Genomic DNA, 24841 nt, shown 5'->3' on the forward strand with positions numbered 1-24841 from the left:
TAAATCTGGTCAATAGTTATAGCACCCATGCAACATTCCTAAATGGATGAAAGAATTTAGGGCTATATATACATAGCTCCTATATGGATAAGTGTTAAAGATCTATTTTCAAAAATCCTGATAGATCAATTTGAATTATTATACAGTGTGTTTGGTGATCATCAACTTGCAGAAAAAATTCAAAAACTTAGGAATTTTAAACTAGAGTAGGGACAATGTAGTACCATGATAAAAAGTACTGAAACAAGCTGGATTGGAGTAGTATGTGATTCCCAATTGCTGTAAAACAATAAGAAGCAAATATCCCTACTGTGCGTTTCAATCTCCACAGCATAGTAGGGATATTTGCTTCGTATTGGTTTACAGCAATTTGATATTATATACTACTCCAATCCAGCTTGTTTCAATACTTTTTATCGTGGTACTGCGTTTTCCCTACTCTAAAATTCCTAATTTTTCTTGTACTTGTATGTAAATTATCAAGCAAGAAATTTAAGATAAGTATAAGGTAGTTGGCACTAGATGCCAGTTACCATCAGATCAGATTTGCTCATGTTTCTGTACACGTGTTGATCTAACTGTACAGAACTGAAATAAATAACATCATAATAATTGTATATAGGTAAGGCAAGTCAACAACATAACACACATAACAATAAATCTTATAGCTATAGTTCAGTTTAAATGATGATGACTTACATACAATACATATTATATTGTACTATCAGAAAAATGTGCTGCAGGTGAATGGTAAGTTTTTGACAAGAGGATCATGAACTACAAAAAACAAATAAATAAGACATAATAAAACTGTATTCTTCTGAACACAAAGTACAAACAGCATCATTCTTTAATAATCAAGTTAACTAGGACAGATCGTATAAACTAACCTAAGCAGTTCCATTTCAATTTCTTCCACTGCAGTTGCAAGAACATCAACTTCTCTGATTTTTGATAGTAGTGTAAGCCATGACTTGGGTGTAGGTCCATGATCTGTCTCAAGCCAATCTGAGAACAAACTTTGACAACATTCTTTGAGGTCTTTAGACTCTATTTCTATTGCTTTAACAGCACGAAAACTGTATCCCATGGACAGCGCAACATCTTTCCATTCTGATTTTATTTTGGGTATTGCAATTTTAGTCAAGTCCCAAATGTCTGGTTCTGATAAAACATAATAGTACAATATTTAATAAACACATAATGTGTGATCACTTACTTTGTGTTAATATTCCATTATCCATTGTTTGTTGGGATAAACTTGGTTGACTGGGCTGATCTACATGTCAAAGCATGTGTATTACCAGTGTAGTGTATCTAATACAATATACATACCTTTAGTTTTAGCACTGTTCGGGTTAGACGATACATTCTATGCACAAATATATCACATTAAAATGAAGACAGTACATATCCACACATATTGTCACATAATAATGTTACAAATACATACAGCAATTAATTCAGTTAAGACAATAGTGGTCAATGGCACAGAACACACAGCTTACCACAAACCAAACTCTATGTGTATCCTTCAACTTAGTTGGTTGTTGGTGACCACATTTAGCATATTCAACAATGTTGACTGGAAATGGTTCAGTTTCAGACAGTAATGTTAAGTGTTGATGATCACGTGACTGAGGACAGTTACACAAAAATCCATAACGAAAATCTGTATACTGCCAACCAAATTGTTCACAGACATCCTTTAAAGCAGCAGTTACAGCAACTTGAGCATCACGATAAACTGTGGAAGTTTCATCATCCTTCACTCTTACATGTATTTCTAAATATGAATTCCTATCAATGAGTGACAACAAGTGAGTCATATTATCGTTTATAACAAGTGATATGAGATTAGAGTATCGGTAATATTGAGTATCCATATTTTTGCCATACAATTGAAAGGTTGGCTGGGGGTTATTTTGAAGTATCTGAATTACAAGGAAACTAAACAGACCTATAGGGATTGTATCGCCAGTGAATTTTATTAACAGAGGCTCTACTGTGAAGTTACTGGCTGAGTCAGTGTAAAATATTGGTTCACCGTATCGGTCTGTTTGAAATATTTGATTCATATCCTTTAATTCACAAGTTGGAAGGATGCTTGGCATGAAAAAGCTGTCTTGATCATAAGGTACAATGATTTTCAAAAACTTAAGAAGATTTAAAAATGATTCCAAATTTATATCCTGAACATCCAAACTGAGATCATCAAGTAACTGTCTAAACAAAATGCCTTTGTTGCATAATTTATCAAGTAAGCTTTTATCCAAAATTTTACTATCGTCAAACTTGCATGTAACAATTTCAGTCAGATTACAAAACAGCCACTGAGGATCAGTTATAACAAACTTGTTCATACCATCAACTTCATCAAAATAGAGTAATGTACCTAGTTGATGATAGAACTTCAATACCTCTACAATTTCTTTCATCTCCATTTCTTGACCTTCAGGCATGAATTGATCACAAGTTTTCTTAACATCTTCTAATGATATACAAACTTTCTTCTCGTCTTTGTGGAGACTACGTAATTGCAATTCCAATATGAACCATGTAATTGGGATTTCAAATTGTGCTTTCTTTTGAAGTATGTTTTTAATAAATTTGTGACGGATGACATGTGCAATCGAATTTTCACTTTGAAAAGTACCAGCAGTAGTGTTATTCACTGGGAATAAAATTCTTCCTTTATGATCACTCCAGACGTGTAGATATTTGTTTTCAGTGTTAACATCTTGTACTATGTCACAAATTCTCTTATCAACAGTTTCAAGTACATGTTCAATTTGCTCTTCAATTTTATCACAACAAGTTCCTATAAAGCAAACAGCAGGGTTAGGGTGTTGGTCTTCTTGTACCATTATTTTTTGAGGAGAGTAACATTTTCTGCTAGTGGAATCCTTTACTGAGGACAGTAAACATTTTAATAGATGACAGTTAGTATAATTCATTTCACGTTTTATATAGCCTTTGGCACTATGTTGAGCTACCACTGTCTGGTCAAGACATCCCATTCCATTTGACAGGTTGAGGACAATGAAGGTAAAAGCCGCAGAAGCATTGATGGCAGGCAACATATTAACAAATTCAGGTTGCCCTCCTGTGTCCAGTAATGTGAGTATGTCCCATATTTCTGGCAAAACTTGAGAAGCAAAGCGCGTATCAGATATATCAACATTTGAAGCCATACTTTTCTCTACTGAAACTAAGGGTATTTCTTTTATAGAAAACGTGCTGTTTTGATCAAAGCTTTGCTCTTTTTGGTAACTTCTACCAGGAACAGGTTTGTGTGGTACTTTTGCAACTGTGTGCTTTGATTTCTTTTCAACTCTGGATATTAAATTTTCCATTAGGGCCTGTATTTCTTCTTTTATGTCCAAGTCTTTCCAATCAGTTCCTCTTACATTGACTTTACTTATTAACACTTGTTTACTGTCACCAACTCCTGTACTAATATAGCTGTCTTCAAGAGGTATGTTTCTGAGAAGACGTGAAAAACTTGTCTTGCCAGCCTTTGATGAGCCACAAAATATCACTTTAGCGTGGCGGATTTTTATTGTAAGACCATCTCTCTTAGCCTGACGGATAATTTTTTCCATGTAACGCTGGGTCTCTGTAAATGTAATACGTTCATGAAAACAAGAGTACTTAATAATCTTGATGAGCACAAGTTTGTATTATACAGTACCATGGGACTAGGACAGGGGTGGTGGAGTAGGTCAAAGAGTGAGGGGGCCAACTTTGACAATGAAATTTATCCAATGCAATTGGAAGCATACAACAGATATGTTGTTATTCTTGGGGGGTCTGAGGACTTGCCTCCAGGAAAATTTTCATAGTTTAGAAGCCCAGAAATGCATTTTACTAAGCATGGTTTTAACTACTAAGTAATTAGCTAGCTACTTACAGTTTTTAAAGGAAATGTAAAAGTGACTGCTGTATTAGAGTAGCTGACTGCTCTATTAGATTATCTTGATCTTTTCTTGCAAGTATTGTCCAAGTGTGGAGGCCCTGGCCCCCTGTTTCCACTGCCTATGCACTAGGATCACAAAGGTTTTAGTTTTCTGCCAAAGTATCACTTCAAAACTTGTCTGACCTCTTTCACAACAGTTTGGCAGTATTGGTTAGGCATAATCAAACTGAAATGTGCCTTTAGAGCAACTTCAGAAACCTCCAACAAGTTTCTTTGGGGATTATATATTTACCTGAAAATTTTCAGAATAATTGCCTGATGCCTTAACCCTTAAACTCGCAGAGAACTTTAGAGAAATGTGTTTACACAATATGGGCACACATGGCAACACTAGATGGAGTAATATAATTCTTATAGACTACAACAACACTTTAAGAGCTACCTGGAGAAGATTAAACAAACACTGCAACTGAAGCAATGAACAATAGCAAGTCGCATCTCCATGTTTCCAAATTCTAGCCACATGTTTGATTTTGATTGTGGGTTTACTCATGTGAGTTGCATATGGCCTGATGGAAAATTTAATGGCAAACTGAACGGAAATTGTTGCAAGCATCGTTGAAACCGGGTCACTACTGCTGACCTGGATGACCCACTGACCCAGATAGCAATCTGGGTCAGACCCAGATTTGACCCGCATGTGACCCGGATTAATTAAAGCCAAAGTGTGCGATAAGAGCTATGTTTCGGGTAGTCTCGAGTGAGTGAGACTACGTTTTGAGCGTTCGATTCGTGTTGAGTAAACGAGTAGTTATGTGATAACTAAGCCGGTAAGTTTATAATTTAAATCAGTCAGTGGGTTTGGTTCCACGTAGCTACTGTGAGTTTACAGACAGCAATTGGGTATGGCTTCATGCAAACCTAGTATTACAATTTCCCGATATATTAAAGTAGGTGTGGCTCACAAAAGTACTTATCCTGCTGCAAGACTAGACAATATACAACTCGTACAATAATCGAATAGTGAGCGTGGCTCCACGTAAGCTTGCAGACAGCAATGGACACAGTTTCGTGCTACAGAGTGCACTTACTAATTAATGGGTGTGACTGAGCATGTTTGTAATGCAATAAGTGGGCATGGCTCATGAAAGAGCTACGCAACTAGTGTTTATAAGTTTCCACGTCGTCAAACGAACAATTTCGTTTCTTACGTGATCCAATCCGGGTCAGACTCGGATAATTTGTAAACCGGGTCGGACCCGGGTGATCCGGAGAAAATGTGACCCGGTTGACCTGACCCGGTTTCAATGCTGGTTGCAAGGTAATAAGAGCAACCACCAACGAGTTGCGTATGATATTATTTTATTCCTTGTTACATCACGAGTAGAATGACACATATTGCATAGCCATAGGACAGGCACTTTGAAAGTTACAGTGCTTTGTGCAGGGCATGCGTGTTTTTATTAAGTTTAAATCCAGTGGGTTGACGGTTAAGCTAAGTGCAATTATTTGTTTTAAAGCTTGATTTCTTCGCTGTTTAACGAAGCTTAAGCCTGAGATGTACACTTTTGCCTACCACAGCAGCTACAGCGGACTTACCTATTTCTTTCTTTGAGTCCTCCACTGCTGTGTGTGTGTGTGTGTGTGTGCGTGTGTGTGTGTTGATTTGTGGATAGTGTGCAATGCTTCCTTGTGCTGATGAATGGAAACTGCTTGTAATTTCTGTAGTGACTGGACTGATTGCATGAACGTTCCTCATACTGTTCTTTGTTTGTAGTGCTGAGGAACGCAGCTGAAAATTAGCATTATAATTATATTTCACTTTTCAGAAATTGATAGCTGGAGTATGCAGCATCCTTGTATCCTTAGATGCTGTATGTGTGGGTTTAACAGTAAAAGTGAACAAACAAGTACAAGGAATTTAAACCTGAATAGGGATCATAGAAATAAAATCAATGAAACAAGGAATGTTGTCTGCCTTTCCTATGACCAGGGCGAGAGCAAAAACACGAGAAAAAATGATAGTGAACTGTTTGTCCAATGCAAGGTAGACTAATGCTCATATACATCTACTTCGGAGTACTAACAGGAAACAAAGATTTTGGAACTCCTCTTGCTTTGGGGATCACGATTTTACCAAAGTTTATGCCTTTATTAGCTTACTTCACTGTGAAAAATGTGCTTTAAAATTAAATTACAGAATTTCTAATGTTTTTGTAAATACATCCATTGCATTCTACTGTAAAATTGGGCTTGTGCAAAAGTATGGGATTCTTGCACATATTCTAGTTAGTAAAACAGTACATTCCTAGTCTGTTGCCTGCCCCAGTAAAGGAGTCTTGAAACTTCACCAGAGTTAAGTTTGATGGAATCTCCTATTTGGTAATAAGCCGTTGAGCTTTACCATCATTATGTACATTGTTGTCAGCAGTGTTGGGAATAACGCATTACTTTAGTAACGCTTACTAACGCATTATATAATAGTTATTACATTTTGTGATTTAAAGTAATATAACACGTTACTATTCATAGTCTAGTAATACAATTTCGGTTACTTTCAAGGAGCCCACAGTTCGTTATATTAGTAACAAAAGTAATGTGTTGTTACGTAATGCATTACTATTACAGTTTGTAAAGCGATGTGTAACGATATTTATAACGATATTTATAACACATTATTAGGTCCATTACTAACCAATTAGTGCTACTCAACAGCTTAATTGTTGCAATAATCTACTGTTCTGATCCCCTATAATAAAATTACTCATATTAGTTCACACCTCAGACAACTGGTCACGTGATTTTCCTGAAGAGAGCATCTCTACACAGGTACAAGAAGCCAGTAGTCATATTTACAGGAGTGTTTACTATATGCTAGTTCGGTATCTAACATGCAAGGTGTAAAGGAAAGGTGTATGGTCAGAGCAAAAGTAACTTAATGTAATATATTAAGTTACTTTTCATTTGGAGTAATATGTAACTGTAACTTATTACATTGCCCAAAAGTAAAGAGTAATATGTAATATATTACATTGACAAAGGAACTTTCCCAATACTGGTTGTCAGGATCAACCACTTTGTCTGCCCAACAATTTGCTTTTAAGAGCCTGGACCCTATAAATTACTTCTTAATCATTTTCACCATGTTTAATAGCTGACCTCAGCCTTCTGGGCCTTAGCAGGAACCCTTCAACATAGGAATTTTAAGACTGCTTGGTTCCCCACCATTTAGGATTGCACAAGGTATATCCATTTCAATATAAATTTTTGTCATTCTCATCTTCACTGCTACTTCCACTACTGCTATTGTATGTTTCTCCTAAATTAGTCACAGACTACACCCCTGTAAGGGGTGGTCCACAATTTTCTGCTTTTTTTGCAAGCATACAAAGAGTACTCTTTTTCTAACCCCCTCCCCCCAGTCCAAAGCGTACTGTATAAATGTTGACACATGGATGTATTGTATAGCAGAACAAACACATGGATACTTTTTTAATATTGCAAAATTCATGTTTGGTATTTGTTTTGTCTTGTAGGCATCTTATCATTTTGATGCTTTTGAAGCTGATACCCTTGAAAGAAACATTCCTACACACAGCAGACATTAGTACCTGATGCACATTTGCAAATGTGTACATACACATCATAGAAACAATTCTTGGCTATCTTCAATGTGTTCATACAAAACCATCCCAACACTGGCTGTAGCAACAGTAGTACTAGTTTGTTGGGTATTCGCCATAGTCTGAGGTGGACTGGAGTCAAGAGATGTGGGTACACTCTGCAGAGACAGGTTTTCTCTACAGGCAACCCACAATTACCACAACTTTGTAGTGTAAACAAATTAGTACCCACATAATCCAGCCTCCCATACCCAACAGTATTCCTAAACCCACAACAACATCTTCTGTAGGTAGAAAACAAAAGCAACAAGCAGAAGCTATTCAGTTGTAACCGTTTATCAGTGTTAATTGCTAGGCTAAGACTAAAGAGAAAGAAAAGTAAGTGCTGTTATAAAAGTATATAAGCCTGTAGTACGTGTTATCATGCTGATAACCGTCTTACCTGTAGATTCAATGGGCTTTATCTTTTCTTTAGCTTATAAAGCTTCTTTCATTGGTAGCTAATCCTAGCTACGCTGTTTTCCAGAGTTCGCCGAAGCACAATTTCGTCCTATCATGTGTTGGCTTGGGCCCATGCATTAACAGCATCAGCTCACTTTAGTCCACTGTTTAACTACAACTTGACAACCACTACTAAAATTTGATGACTGCATAGCAAGCCCATGTCTCCTGTCCCATGTCCTCCATGCCACATGTAATCAGATCTGTGAAAACTCAAAACTTTTTCAAATTCCTGATATTTATAATCTACTTAGCCAAGTGTTGCTCTGGCAAAGTTTCAGCCACATATGTAATAATTTTGGGAGCCGTACAAAGTAGTCACAGCAGAAAGATTAATTTGTATAGCCAGTATTGGGACAATTACTTTTTAAAAGTAACTTGTTATATATTACATATTATTTACAACTGAACTATTTAGTTAGTTACATGTTACCTACATAATAAAGTAACTATAATAATATACCATATTATATTACTTTGTGTACAGTAGGACCTCCGTTATCTGAACACCTGTGTGCCAGCTGAATCACAAAAGTGTTCAGATAAATGAATTTGTTCAGATAAATGAAGCCCATTGATTTATATACAGAACTCTGTTGAACTACTCTAATAGAACATACACCTGTGACAAAATATTCCAACAGAACATACACCTATTGACAAAATACCCTAACAGAACAGTCACTGCTACTGTTCGGATAATCAAAGGTCCGCATAATCCAAGTTCGTACAATTGAGGTCCTACTGTACTATATTATCTATGGTTGGACAATGTACGAATCTTGGTCATATGTAAGAAGCTGGTGAATAAGTTTCATTCAGTAGGCTTCATTACTTCGTGGTGGCTAGACATTACTTAGCGGATTACTAATGAGATTAGTAACTTTGTTATTTGTAGTAATAATATTATGTAATATTAGACTTGCTACAGTAACTTCATTACTTAGGTAACGCATTACATTTGTAAGTAAAGTAGACTTGCTACAGTAACTTCATTACTTAGGTAACGTGTTGCATTTGTAAGTAAAGTAACCTGAGTTATATTACCAGTTTTTATAGCGTATTTCATTATAATATTTTATTATTTATTATATTAATTATTACATAACATGTTACATAAGTAACGAGTTACCCCCAACACTATGTATAGTTGGTATAAAGAAAATATATTAACAGGTGCTTATCAAAACAGTTGTAACTTTTGAATACAGAGACAAATGGAGTTGAAATTTGCACCATTGTGTTTGCCATGAATAGGGAAATCAATTGCTGCATAAGTTTTCCCTTGTGTCACCCTTCTTCACTACATATTAAGGGAAAATCAGTGAAGAAAGATTGATTGTGTACTATCGCTTTGAAGTGATGTAAATAAATGCTCATAACTAATGTATCCTTAGTTGTACAGCAACGAAACACAGATTTTCAAACTTCTCTTGAGCAGGGAAATCGTAAGATGATATCCAGGTTTTTGTCGTTAGACTCTTTTTCACTATGAACACACTCAAAAATTTATGGAATTTTTTATTACTACACAAGTTTTTCACCCATTACAGAGTCTTGTGTTAGTCGCACAAAAATTCTGAAATGGTACTACCCAGGGACCAGTGCGGATACTCTTATACACTACACAATATTCTGTACTTGTACTATATAGGTACCCCTACAAGTAGTCTTGTACAGCAAATCCACTTTTTCCCTCTCATGGTGTCTCACACATGATATTTAAACCAATTAGAAATTATAAGCGCCTCTGAAAATTGTCTACAGCTGACTACATTTATAGGCCACTTGCCTGCTGTACAATTAGCATCTAGTCTATCATGTCACCTTGCCAAAGTTATATCAATTGTCATCTGAAAACTGAAGTATCCACTAAGCTTGGAACAGTACAAATCAAAAACTGTTTGAAACGAACCTCTGCAAGCAAAGTAGCCACTATGAAAATACGGATGATTTCTGTTATGAAGGAAAGCCATCACGTGTTACCATCAAATCAACACCTTTCGCTGTCAGCAAAGATGAATGGGAAGCAAAGATGAATGGGACACAAAGGAGACACTGGTAAGTCCATGAAGAATGCATTGTATGTACTGTAGTATGCCAAAAGGCATGTGAAGTGATGTCCAACAGTGAAAAAATCAAGCCCGTAGCCTTAGCTGTTATTGAGTCACACTTGTCTAAAGGCTTCCGTCAGTCAGTCAGTCAGTCAATAGAAAATTCCATTTAATATATATTTTTAAAATTCCATAGCAATTTGTTGAAAGTGTTTTGGACAAGGCTTGTTTGGGTTTAGTTTTACCTAACCAATACTGCCTCATCGTTTTCAGTGAAGAGTAAGGCTAGTTTTTGGGAGATGTTTTTCATGGGCCATGCCCAGACCTTTGTGACCCCTACTATACAGTACTATTGTAATGTATGATAAATAAACAACTGGTCAACATCTTACAGTGATAAAATATGCAGCAATACGTATATTAGAAATTAATTTCAATCTATACAGTACATACCTTCAGCTTTATTTTTTCTTGCTACCTCTTCTTCCTCCACCAATCTGTTAATCCACCGTTGTAGATGCTGTATGGTAATACAACATGTTGATGTACATAATATCCTACACATTATCCACTATCAGTTACATCAGATAGTTTCTATCATGTGCAAATTATCAATAACTATGTACTTCACATGTGGACACCTACATATTTTAATAGCATTTACAGTACTTACAGCACATGTACCAACAGTAACCAGTTCTAGTATATATGTATGTGATTGACTCAGTAACTAGTCTGTACAATTTCTGAATTTATTTTATTGTCTCAGCATTTCCCACAGTGTCCAAGGAATGGGTTATCAAAGTTTCAGTTTATTATGGTGAGTACGTAGCTTTGGAATTATAATGCTAGACAGTAAGAAGGGCAAAGAATTATACTTGTAAAAAACTATGTACATGTGCTTAATAACTTCCGTTCACATTGGTTTACAGAGTTGGAAAATTATATAAATTGGAAAATCAACAATGGTATAGTTTTTGTCCTGTATATAGTCACTTGTGCATAAAAGTATGAGGCATTAACATGCTATAGTATGTATAAGTTGAGCTGAATCCTGAAAAGCAGCTAAAAATTAAAAGTGGATTTTTTCTCAACAGAGTTAACATTTATAGATGATCAGTGGTGACAGCAAAGTTGTCAACAACAGACACGTACAGTTTGGCTCCATCACAAGTTCGAGAAAGGCCCGTAATGGACACTGTATTTATATGGCTTCCCCATAGGAAATGTAATGTGAACATTTTGATTGCCCGTAAATATTATGTCAGACATTTGTACAAAGTGATTTTGAAATATTTTTAGTGGGTCAAGCAGTACTACAAATGAGCCAAATTTCAAGATCATGTGTGATTGCATTCATGAGTTATTAAATATTTTTGAGGATTCAGCTCAATGCGTACATACTATAACTTGAGCAAACAAGGCACAATATGACAAACCACCCTCCAAGCTCCATAACATCACGGCATGTGACAACAATGTATTACAACAGCACATCACTGTATAAAACCAGACACACACATCTAGATATACATGTACACACAACACTGTGAGGAAGGTAGGGCAGCTGAGGTAGGGCAGCTGAGGTAGGGCAGCTGAGGTAGGGCAGCTGAGGTAGGGCAGCTGAGGTAGGGCAGCTGAGGTAGGGCAGCTGAGGTAGGGCAGCTGAGGTAGGGCAGCTGAGGTAGGGCAGCTGAGGTAGGGCAGCTGAGGTAGGGCAGCTGAGGTAGGGCAGCTGAGGTAGGGCAGCTGAGGTAGGGCAGCTGAGGTAGGGCAGCTGAGGTAGGGCAGCTGAGGTAGGGCAGCTGAGGTAGGGCAGCTGAGGCAGGGCACAACCATCTGGATTGGTGATGCGTGCTATTACTTTTAGGTCATTACCCTGATATAGTACATTCAGCATTGCTTATGCCGCCCAACACTACCAACACCCGACATTACAACACAGTATGGGTTGGACTGTAACCTCTTGCAAGCCATGGACACCATGCATGAGTAACTTTACAAACATTTAGTTGTCAACATACCATACAAACATTTAGTTGCAACAAACATTAAAAATGTTTAGCCATTACAATTTACAACGTTTAGCCATAACAACAATGCCGTCACACAAACACTCTAATGTTCAGTCGTAACAAACATTACTGACCTTCACTTGCAATGGAATTCCAAACACTTAGCCATAACAAATCAGAACATTGAAAACAAATAACATACACTTTTTACATTAAACAGATTTTAGAACTAATGGTTCAGCTTTAGTGCCTACCACAGTTGTCAGTACACAGGTGAAAAAGGTCAACAGGCTAACAGGGTGGGTAGGTAGGTAATTGCTCTTTATTCTGATTTTCAACAACATAGTGAATACTTCAAGGTCAGCAGCTCTGACTAAGCACCAAACAACAGATATATGAACACTGAAAGTGAACAAAGTCTAACCTATTACCATATGTGACCGGATTAGCAAAACCAACCATATGGACGCAAAAGCCAAAAGTGAGATAGCACCAGCATGAAGTTGCTGCACTATCAGGCTAACAATTTTCATATCAAATTCGCTTTCAAATTGTTGGGTCTGATTTTGGTGGACTGTTCTCTGGCGGTCTGTATAACCACACCAGACATCTGTACAGGTCTGTGAACAACAGGGAAGTATTTTGGGGGGGTTCATACACTCTGGACAGATGAGCAGGGAGCTGAATGTGTGATGTATGTCTGTTTTGTGATATTTCAGTCTATTTCCTGTCTCTGATGGGCTGTTTTGTGGTGTGGTGCCTTCAGTTACCTCCATTTTGTAGTCTATCCCTTGCCCGCCCTGCCACCCCCACCCTCCACCCTTTTTTGAGGATTCCTGATACAGCAACACTGGTGAAAAACCTATCTAAAATGGTGGGAAACTACACAGGGATCACCTTGGTCACTAGGGATAGTTCTTTTACTCATTCAAAGTGGACAGGGTATCTCTGGGTTGGATGGACGAGACAAAGTATGGGACCATTCAAATCAAAATTTAACAGTGAGTAAGATGGTTTTGTCGTTTTTAGATAGCTTAAACAGTTTTTGTGTTATAGAATTTACTTTTACAAGGCATGCATGCAATCCAGTTTACTGGATTATGGATTTTCTGTGCTTGCATTTTATAAAACAGTTGCGGATTTAAGGGTTAAAGTACCTATGATACTCATATACAGTTCTACACTAGACGGTTATCAATATTGTACATATACATCATGTAGTATAAAACCTATACCAAAACAGTCAACTGTGAAAAGTGCGCTCTTTAAAAAAGGGTGAAAGTGGGTGAAAACATTGTGAAATTAAATGTGGCGGCCAAGAAATACCTGGAATGATGCTAATGCCAAACATTTGTAATGATGATAGTAATCTTTTTTTCACAGCATAGCTGTTTTGGTACAGATATCACTTAAGCCACAAACATGGCCATGGTATAGGCCAGCTTTGGTGCTATATTTACTTGTCTTTTTCTTTACTATACAGCTACGTATGTACTAGTGTATTTAAAATTATCAATTAGAAATGAAGTAGATGTAAGTGATAAACAGTGAAACAAGAGATATGGCTAATGATATTACAACATAGCCATGGGGGGATAATCCATACATTGGCATTTCACAACAATTGTTCTATTCATTACCAAAGTAGGGATTTTCACATAGGGTCAGGCCAGGTGGGAGTTAAACCGGCTTTTAGAATCCAGTTAGCTTTTCAGAATCAAAAAATAAAAAAATCTAGAACTGCCCCTGCATTGGGGCTATGTTGTAATACTATCATTTACATTACCTTGTTTCACTGGTTTTTATTGCTTGGATCCCTATTGGTGTTTCCAGTTTGTTTAGTTTTTTGTTATCATACAGTATTGTGTATTGGAGGTTTGCACTTTCTCACAATAAAAAAACATAACTTGTAACCACAAACCATACGTTGTGGTGCTATGGCAGTATTGGTTAGGTACAACCACAGTGTGTATTTTACAGGAACCAAGAAAATGTAGTTTTCACGCATTTATAGCTCAATACTGCCTGAATGGAATTAACCACATTTGCTGCAGAAACTCCCTCGGGGTAGGGAGCCTTCTATATATGTATTGGTTAAATATAACCAATCCCAAAAGTGCCTTTAGTATAACCTGAAACACTTCTAATCAATAAAAAAAAACTATTCAGCAGAATTTTCTACTGACTGACTGCCTGACGCCATCAGAAAATCATAACTTGATAACGGCTAAGGCTACTAGCTTGGTATTTCATTCTTCAACATTGCTTAGTATGTACAGTACATGTTCATGGACTTACCTATGCCCTCCTGTGTCTCATTATCTTTGCTGACAATGCAAGGTGTCAATTTGTAGTAGTGTTGTGTGATGGCTTACAGTACAGAAGTATACTGTTTAAGTAGGGATCCCTCGAAATGACACACGCCGCCAACAATATCACCTTTTAAAAACCAGCTTAGAAACTTCTTACGTGACGAAAATCATCTTTACGGAATAATATACTAGTCCATCTAACATCAAATGTAGCATTAAAAACAAGAAAATGCATATGGTGGCTGGATATAGAATTTTTTAAAAATTATAAAAACTCAAAATTTCTTCTCACTCACTCACTCACTCACTCACTCACTCACTCACTCACTCACTCACTCACTCACTCACTCACTCACTCACTCACTCACTCACTCACTCACTCACTCACTCACTCACTCACTCACTCACTCACTCACCACAGTTGCAAGCCTAGACCCCAAACGAAGCAGCGCATGGTCACCATTTGATGCCACAACAACAAACTCACTGGTGGGATATGCCTTTGGGGTTCCAATGAGTGTATGCCCTGTACGCCTTGTCTTTTCTTTTATCTTCAACCAGGCTTCTTTTTCATCCACTGAAACCATATCAAGTCATTAATTTTCCATATCAACACTTTCTTTTAAGGCACTTAGACTAAGCTACTCTACGGAGGTACCAGTCCCACGATAGGTCACAAGATCACATCCATTCTTTGTTTTACGTATTACCGATCTATCGATTGAGACCACGATGACCATGCCTCTTTTATGCTAGCTGTATTTATGATCACACACCTTCAAGTTGGTAGGCTGATTCGAGATACTCTAGTCTAATAATCAATTGAAACCATGATGACCACACCCCTTTTTGGGCAGGCACACATCTTTGCAGGCTGACTCGAGATACTCTAATACAGCAGTTGCCCTAACAGAACGGTCATAGGTTTATAGCTAGCTGTGTGTTTTAACAAAAAAACTAAACAAACTAGTATATTAAATATTATAAATTTTAAAATGAAGTAGGGATCCAAGCAATAAGGGGGTTACTATTCAGTGGACTGGACTACTGGACTGGACTACTGGACTGACATATTTTTGATTTTTGCACATTCTATGGTTGGATTTATGGAGTCTTGCCAGTAAGTACCCTTAGGGCACCTGCAGCCCACTTCTAAACGCTGAAGACGAACAATGGAATATGTGAAAACTGTCTCTTATCTTGATAATTTCACTACTGTTCATTATGCCACTATACAACACTTATTTCTTACCCTGGTGTGTAGTAATGCTGCAGGCAGTGCGGGGAATTGATTGTGACACAATAGTTAATCAGCAATCAACTAGCCAGTAGATGGTATCCTTCGAGTTATATCCTTAGAGCAAGCAAGCTAGTCTCGCTGCCAGACTTCTGTCTCAGTGCAGGGGCTTATCAATTAAAGATTATAAGTGCCCATACTGAAAAATCTCTAATTGGTAAGCCCCTGCACTGAACTAGAGGTAAGTCTAGAGGTCTGGCTGTGCTGGCGAGATTAGCTTGCTCCTCAAGCTTGCTCTAAGGATATCTCAAAAGATATTGTCTACTGGCTACTGGTTAACTATTGCTGTCACATTCAATTACTACACACCAGGGTAAGGAATAAGTGTTGTATAGTGGCATAATAAACAGCAGCGAAAATATTAAGAGACAGTTTTCGCATATTCCACTGTTCGTCTTCAGCATTTAGAAGTGGGCTGCAGGTGCCCTAAGGGTGCTTACTAGCAAGACTCCATAAATCCAACCATAGAATGTGCAAAAACCAAAAACATGTCAGTCCAGTAGTCCAGTCCAGTGTTCCAGTCCAGTAGTCCAGTCCACTGAATAGTAACCCCCAAGCAATAAAAGTAGTGAAAAAAGAGATGATCAATGGTAGCTATTACAGCATAGCTCAGTGGGAAATCCCTACTTTGGCATGGTTTAACAATTATTTTGTGTTCTGTAACAAAATATTTGGTCCGGGTGCATAAATGGTCCGGCCGGACCACATATGTTTGACATAAATGGTCCGGTCGGACCAGCTGTGACAACAAAAATGGTCCTACCCGAGCAAAACTGGTCCGGGTTATAAAATTAATGTCAATGGTAAAGCTAAGCCACTCGTCACAAGACTCACTACTTGTCATCACGGATTAGCTATAGCTCATAGTATAATATTATACTGAGTGACAAAAATTATTGTTATAGCTACGTATACGTAGCTAGCTACCATATAACTATTGCCGTACATAGTTTCAGCAATGTCTCTTTGACAGAGGCGTAGGCAGAACCAGGGCCACTTGGGTCCCAGGCCCTGGGTAACCATAATTGTACACTACAATAATTATAATAGCATGAAGATAGAGATACTCTAATAGAACAGTCAACGTACAGCAGTCTGGTAAATGTTCAGTAATATATAACAGCTACAAATAAGCTGCTGAAACTAGCCACATGATAAGTCACCCAAAATATTTTGATTGGATAAGAAAAAAGTATAGATATGATTTATTATTTCTTTTTGCAGATAGATGTATAAGCTATGGCCTGATACTATTAATTTTGCGTAAACATGAAACCTGAAGATGTCATAGAAGATGTCTTTATTCTGGAACCATGAAACCTGAAGATGTCCTGCGTAAACATGAAACCTGAAGATGTCCTTAAACATGAAACCTGAAAATGTCTTTATTATTTCTAATTTATATAGTGTCAGTCAATTTTTATATTCTGGCATACATTTTCAGGAACTACGTCGTGAGCAAGGATTTAATATTTACGTTCAGTGTAGCATCAACCATATTAAATGCTTCAGATAGCTATAATTACACTGCAAATTCCCACGCCAGCATAATTGGCAGGTGCATGCACGGCAAACTGGAGGCGGACTGTTTATGTTCAGCCCGGACCATTTATGCACTGGCATGGGTGGTCTGGGGGGACCAGTTATGTTAGCACAAGTGGTCCGGTCGGACCATTTGTGACAGCATAAATGGTCCGTTCGGACCTATATGCCCGGACCATTTGTGCGTTGACAGTTCAATGCCAAAGTAGCTAGGGATTATGCTGTAATAGCTACCATTGTTCATCTCTAGTTTCACTACTTTTTATCGCTTGGATCCCTACTTAATTTTTTAAATTTATAATTTTTAATATACTAGTGTTTATAATAAGAATCATATGAGTTTTCCATTGTGACTTGATTGGTTGGAATTAGGGCTGGGACAAAGCTTTGAATGTTTCGTGGGTTTGAAGTAGAGCTGAAACAGATATCCGTATGATCCGGATATCCGGATAATAATTTACTATCCGGATAGTACTTTGAAGCCAAGTGGATAGTAATAACTTAAAGCCATTTATCTGTCCAACTTCTCATCACTAGATGAATCAATTTTCATCATGGAGAGTTAGCTAAGCTAGATTATGTGAAGTTGACAGCAGCCTGGTAAGTTAATCAGCTTGCTCGCAACCACGCCCATCGCTAAATTATGAAGCGAGGCTGTGAATGTTGCTGAAGAAGTTGTAACAGAATAGTTATTGCCTTATAAAGAGTTCTTTACAACTAGTTGTACCTGGAAAAGGTCTTGTAGCAACTGCTACATCTTGTATTCATGTTTTCTCCAGCTGCCAATCTTGTTACAGACGGTGCAAAGTAACAGTGTAACATTATCACAAACCTTTTGCTATCATGTTAATGTTTGTTTGCTTCTAGTACTAGTAAAACAAGGATGCTTACAATAAACTATAAAATGTTTCTATAGCAAGTGATGATGTCACTATCCGTAGGATATCCGGATAGGTTTTGTTCAGGATATCCGGATAGTAAAAGTTCCTATCCGTTTCAGCCCTAGTTTGAAGGTTAAGTAAACTTCGAATTATAAAAGTATCCTTTGAAGCTTTGTAATGCACTCAAAGCCTCAAGAAAGAATTACAAATAAATGCCATTATCTTTATTGCAGCTACTTATGTGATCGATGTTTGTCTCTTTGCAATTGATCTTCATGTGTCATGCTCACTTTTAAGCTATTGAAGTTTAGCTTGCTACTGTAGTTGTAGCCTTGTACAGCTTATAAAGTGATAAGTAGTGCATGGAAAACATCCTTTTAGCCCTTAGTATGTGTTTACCTATGCATGATTGCAATTTAGCAGACACACCCATTTCACAATCAATCGATTGCATAATTCGGTACCACTGTTATGCACTTTACAAATGTGGGGATTAGAAAGATAAAACTTCAGAAGGATGTGTATAAATGCAAGAAAACCTGTAACTTGTATAGTTAACACTGAAGTTTCGAAAGTTTGAACATTTTATTAATGAATATTTGAAGATAAATTTCAATATTTGTCTCAGCCCTAGTTGAAATATCCTATGCCAATAAAGTTTCCACAGCAAAACAGGTTAATTCAGACACTATCAAGCTACAGATATGTAACAAAGCTGACCTAACTTTAGCAGCAGCACCTGACTTTACTGAGTTTATTGTTATTGTACATGTAAATATTAATCTAATCAAAAACAGCCAAGCTGTAAAAAAAGGTGCGGCCCCCCAAAAGGCCATGGTGAAAAAAGATGTGAAATCCAAGGTGGCGGCCAAGAAATGGCTGTGATGGTAGGTTAATGGTTACATTTTAATAACGACAATTCAGGTGAATTTGGTGCCAAGACCAAGCGGCACAAAATTCACCTGAATTGTCGTTATTAAAATGTAACCATTAACCTACCATCACAGCCATTTCTTGGCCGCCACCTTGGATTTCACATCTTTTTTCACCATGGCCTTTTTGGGGGCCGCACCTTTTTTTACAGCTTGGCTGTTTTTGATTAGATATCACTTCTTTTTGTATTTGTATACTGCAAAGCCGGCCTATGGCTGGCTTTGGGGCTTTTTTAACCCATGTGTTTTTTTCTTTACCACAGGAAGAAGAAAAGAACTTAAAGAAGATTTTTAATGCTTCAATTGTTTTTGATTTTATTAGTAATTATACAAATTATATACATAATATTATGTTTATTACATGCCCATTATTCCCCACAGGATATTTTTTTGCAGTTGATCTCTCTACTGGGTGACTTGAAATGTAGTTGAACTATATACAGGATGGTTTCTTTGTAGCTGAACTCTCTACAAGGTGACCTCTTCTAGCTGGTCTCTCTACAGGGTGATTTGTTTCTAGCTGAACTCTCTACAGGTGATTTGTTTGCAGCTAAACTCTCTACATGGTGGTTTGTTTGTAGCAGAACTCTCTACATGATGGTTTCTTTGTAGCTGAACTCTCCATAAGGTGACTTCGTGTAGCTGAACTCTCTACAGGGTGATTTTTTTGTAGCTGAACTCTCTACAGGGTGATTTGTTTGCAGCTGAACTCTCTACATGATGGTTCCTTTGTAGCTGAACTCTCTACAAGGTGACTTTGTCCAGCTGATCTCTCTACGGGGTGATTTATTTCTAGCTGAACTCTCTGCAGGTGATTTGTTTGCAGCTAAACTCTCTACATGGTGGTTTCTTTGTAGCTGAACTCCCTACATGATGGTTTCTTTGTAGCTGAACTCTCTACAAGGTAACTTCTTCTCTACAGGGTGATTTGTTGTAGTTGAATTCTCTACAAGGTGGTTTGTTTGGGGCTGAACTCTCTACATGACGGTTTCTTTGTAGCTGAACTCTCTACAGAGTGATTTGTTTGCAGCTGAACTCTCTACATAATGGTTTCTTTGTAACTGAACACTCTACAAGGTGACTTCTTCTAGCTGATCTTTCTACAGGGTGAATTGTTGTAGCTGAACTATCTACAAGGTAACTTCTTCTAGCTGATCTCTCTACAGGGTGATTTGTTTGTAACTGAACTCTCTGCATGATGGTTTCTTTGTAGCTGAACTCTCTACAAGGTGACTTCTTCTAGCTGATCCCTCTACAGGGGGATTTACTTGTAGCTGAACTCTCTACAAGTGATTTATTTGCAGCTGAACTCTTTATGTGGTGGTTTCTTTGTAGCTGAACTCTCTACAAGGTGACCTCTTCTAGCTGATCTCTCTACAGGGAGATTTGTTTCTAGCTGAACTCTCTACAGGTGATTTTTTGTAGCTAAACACTCTACATGGTGGTTTCTTTTTAGCTGAACTCTGTACATGATGGTTTCTTTGTAGCTGAACTCTTTACAAGGTGACTTCTTCTAGCTGAACTCTCTATGGGGTAATTTCTTTGTAGCTGAACTCTCTATATGATGGTTTCTTTGTAACTGAACTCTCTACAAGGTAACTTCTTCTAGCTGATCTTTCTACTGGGTGATTTGTTTGCAGCTGAAATCTCTACATGGTGGTTTCTTTGTTGCTGAACTCTCTACAAGGTGAATTCTTCTACCTGATCTCTCTACAGGGTAATTTGTTCGTAACTGAACTCTGTACAAGTGCGTTTTTGTGGGTGATCTCACTGCAGGTTGATTTGTTTGCAGCTGAACTCACTAAAGGGTGATTTTGCTTGTAGCTGAACTCCTTGCATTGTGTCTAGTTTCTAGCTGATCTCTCTACAGGGTGATTTGTTTGTAGCTGATCTCTCTACAAGTTGATTTGTGTGTAGCTGATCTCTCTGCAGGTTGATTAATTTGTAGCCGATCTCTCTACAAGGTAATTTGTTTGTAACTGAACTGTCTATAAGGTGATTTATTTGTAGCTGATCTCTCTGCAGGTTGATTTGTTTTAGCTGAACTCTCTACAGGGTGATTTACTTGTAGCTGAACCCCTTACATTGTGTCTAGTTTCTAGCTGATCTCTCTACAGGGTGATTTGTGTGTGGCTGATCTTTCTACAGGTTGATTTGTTTGTAGCCGATCTCTCTACAAGGTAATTTGTTTGTAGCTGAACTCTGTACGAGGTGCTTTTTTGTAGGTGATCTCACTGCAGGTTGATTGTTTTGTAGCTGAACTCACTAAAGGGTGATTTGCTTGTAGCTGAACTCCTTACATTGTGTCTAGTTTCTAGCTGATCTCTCTACAGGGTGATTTTTTTGTAGCTAATCTCTCTACAAGTTGATTTGAGTGTAGCTGATCTCCCTGCAGGTTGATTAATTTGTAGCCGATCTCTCTACAAGGTAATTTGCTTGTAGCTGAACTCTCTATAGGGTGATTCGTTTGCAGCTGAACTCTCTACATGGTGGTTTCTTTGTTGCTGAACTCTCTACAGGGTGTTTTGCTTGTAGCTGAACTCTCTACAGGGTGATTTGTTTCTAGCTGATCTCTCTACAGGGTGATTTTTGTAGCTGACCTCTCTTCAGGGTGATTTTTTTCTAGCTGATTGCTCTACAGGTTGATTTGTTTGTAGATGAACTCTCTACAGGGTAATTTGCTTGTAGCTGAACTCCTTACTTTGTGTCTAGTTTGTAGCTGATCTCTCTACAGGGTGATTTGTTTGTAGCTGATCTCTATACAAGTTGATTTGTGTGTAGCTGATCTCTCTGCAGGGTGATTTGTTTGTAGTCGATCTCTCTACAAGGTAATTTGTTTGTAGCTGAGCTATCTATATGGTGATTTGTATGTAGCTGATCTCTCTGCAGATTGATTTGTTTTAGCTGAACTCTCTACAGGGTGATTTGTTTCTAGCTTATCTCTCTACAGGTTGATTTGTGTGTAACTGATCTCTCTACAAGCTGATTTGTTTGTAGCTGATCACTCTGCAGGTTGATTTGTTTCTAGATGATCTCTCTACAGGTTGATTTGTTTGTAGCTGAGCTCTTTGCAAAGTGTTTTGTTTGTAGTTGATCTCTCTACAAGGTGATTTTTTGTAACTGACCTCTCTTCAGGGTGATTTGTTTCTAGCTGATATCTCTACAGGGTGATTTTTTGTAGCTGACCTCTCTTCAGGGTGATTTGTTTCTAGCTGATCGCTTTACAGGTTGGTTTGTTTGTAGCTGAACTCTCTACAGGGTGATTTGCTTGTAGCTGAACTCCTTACATTGCGTCTAGTTTGTAGCTGATCTCTCTACAGGGTGATTTGTTTGTAGCTGATCTCTATACAAGTTGAATTGTGTGTAGCTGATCTCTCTGCAGGTTGATTTGTTTGTAGCTGATCTCTCTACAAGGTAATTTGTTTGTAGCTGAACTATCTAAAAGGTGATTTGTTTGTAGCTGATCTCTCTGCAGGTTGATTTGTTTTAGCTGAACTCTCTACAGGGTGATTTATTTGTAGCTGAACTCCTTACATTGTGTGTAGTTTGTAGCTGATGTCTCTACAGGGTGATTTTTTGTAGCTGAACTCTCTACAGGGTGATTGCTTGTAGCTGAACTCCTTACATTGTGTCTAGTTTCTAGCTGATGTCTCTACAGGGTGATTTTTTGTAGCTGAACTCTCTACAGGGTGATTTGTTTCTAGCTTATCTCTCTACAGGTAGATTTGTTCATTGCTGATCGCTCTAAAGGTTGATTTGTTGCAGCTGAACACCCTGCAAAATGTTTTGTTTGTAGCTGATCACTCTAAAGGGTAATTTGTTTGTAGCTGAACTCTCTCCACAGTGACTTGTGTGTAGCTGAATTCTGTGTAACTGAATTCTCTAGAGAGTGACTTAATTGTAGCTGAATTCTCTACACAGTGCATGACTTGTTTATAGCTGAACTTTCTTCAGTGTGACTTGTAATGTTCTGAATCTCTATAGTGATATATTTGCATAACTCTCCACATGGTGACTGTCTTCTTGCTGAACTGTCTATAAGATTAACTGTTTCCAGCTGAACTCCCTACAGAATAACTTGTGATGTAATAAAATTCTATAATGGAATAAATAAATTAGCCGAATCAGCCCGAATGCTCTATTAGAGTGACTGTTCTATTAGAGTATCTCGATCTCGCATTTGCTACACGGAGTTGGCTTTCGAATCATAACTCAGTGGTTTGTAATCCGATTCTTCTGTACTACTGCAAGGACTTTCTATGAAGATTATTCCAGCTATACACCGATTTTCAGCTCATTGCTCTAAGCGGTTTGCCTAGTAGGCATGAAAACTAATACTTTTTTATTCATAAAAATCGATCGCGTAATTGTGACACAGGTTGGGTTTTGTGTCATATCTCCGTGGTCTTTATCTCGATTCCTTTCAAACCACCAAAAGGCACTCCTACGATGGTTACTCCATCTACATAGCAATTTTCAACTCATTCCATGAAGCAGTTTACCCTGTAGGCGTGACAACAAATCGATCTTGTTTTACGCGAATAATCGGTCATAACTCCTGAACCATTCATCGGATTTGTACCAAATTTGATGCTAGGATTCGCCGTTGGACTCCCTTTCTGTGTGCCAAATTTCAAGGCGATCGGAGTACGCGTTTGCTTGTTATAGCAATTTTTGCAAGTGTGCGAAAAGACGAAGAAAAAAAAACGAAGAAAAAAAAACGAAACTTTGGCAGCACGTATCTCAGAAATGGCTGGAGCGATTTCCTTCAAATTTGGAATGTAGACTCCCTTGGCTGGCGGGCAACTGTGTAGCAAATTTGGTTCCAATCAGATAAGTGATCACCGAGATACAAATGTGTGAAAATGACGTTTTCGTTCTTCCTGTCAATGTACTCACGGGTGTGGCGCGCCAGCTTCTTGGGCCGCACGACACACTACCGTGTGTCTTGATTAATGTAGTCACCTGATGATGTAACATAGTCATGTGATGTAATGTAGTCACCTGATGTTCTAGTATAAAAGGTGTATGCTGTTTTAAATCATTGGAATCTTAAATCATTAAGTCTTGAAGTAGTTCTGTCGTGATAAGCTCTGCAGGCAACTTTTGGGGCTTACCGGGCAGGCGAAAACCCTTACAGCAGAGGTCCTACCAAGATAGGAGTGAATTGACAAGACTCCACTTACTTTGCTGGGGGCAGGCGAAAACCCTTACAGTGGAGGTCCTACCAAGATAGGAGTGAATGGACAAGACTTCACTTACTTTGCTGGAGCGGACTCCCTTACAGACAGTGAGTAATAAGGCTTTAGATTAGTCCATAAATTGGCCATAGTGGACATTTGTCAATTAAGTTTAGGACAGAAATGGAACTTTCAGGTTGTAGAGAAGCTTATCCTCTGATTTCTAGGCATATTGGCATTGAACTATGGCATTTATTGGCTCAGTCTTTTTAGATTTACCTGTCACTGGAACCAGCCCTGACCTTCAAGTCATGGTGGAAGGGAAATTAAGGGAACTGGAGAGGGATCCTGCAAATGTGCAACTAGTAATCAAAGAAATTTCAAGTGGACTACAGAGATAGAAGCTACATGATGAAGGTGGAGCATTCCTTGGAAGTTTCAGTGCCAGATGAACGCACAACTTTAGCTCCTGCTAGTTCTTGTCCCTCATTGGCAAGCTCAAGAGAGAGAGTGTGTTGGATGAACCTACTGACACAGGATTACATGAAACCTTGGAGAATGCCAATGCTGAGATTTGCTCACTTA

The 24841-nt window shown here is 38.0% G+C and overlaps 1 protein-coding gene across 2 annotated transcripts in view; it reads right to left on the reverse strand.

Moving 5' to 3' along the window:
• Positions 1-589: 589 nt before the first annotated feature.
• LOC136259667 (uncharacterized) overlaps positions 590-24841 on the reverse strand; it is an 84821-nt gene continuing 60569 nt past the window's right edge. For both annotated transcript variants that reach the window (XM_066053167.1, XM_066053166.1), the window contains exons 16-21: positions 10551-10617; positions 1509-3619; positions 1336-1372; positions 1220-1279; positions 891-1164; positions 590-777 (exon numbers count right to left, since the gene is read on the reverse strand). In XM_066053167.1, the coding sequence (XP_065909239.1) occupies positions 771-777; positions 891-1164; positions 1220-1279; positions 1336-1372; positions 1509-3619; positions 10551-10617 (2556 nt within the window). In that variant the 3' untranslated portion in view covers positions 590-770. The remainder of the gene's footprint in view (positions 778-890; positions 1165-1219; positions 1280-1335; positions 1373-1508; positions 3620-10550; positions 10618-24841) is intronic.

The sequence above is a fragment of the Dysidea avara genome, chromosome 7 (assembly GCF_963678975.1).
Source record: "Dysidea avara chromosome 7, odDysAvar1.4, whole genome shotgun sequence".
Classification (NCBI taxonomy): Eukaryota; Metazoa; Porifera; class Demospongiae; order Dictyoceratida; family Dysideidae; genus Dysidea; species Dysidea avara.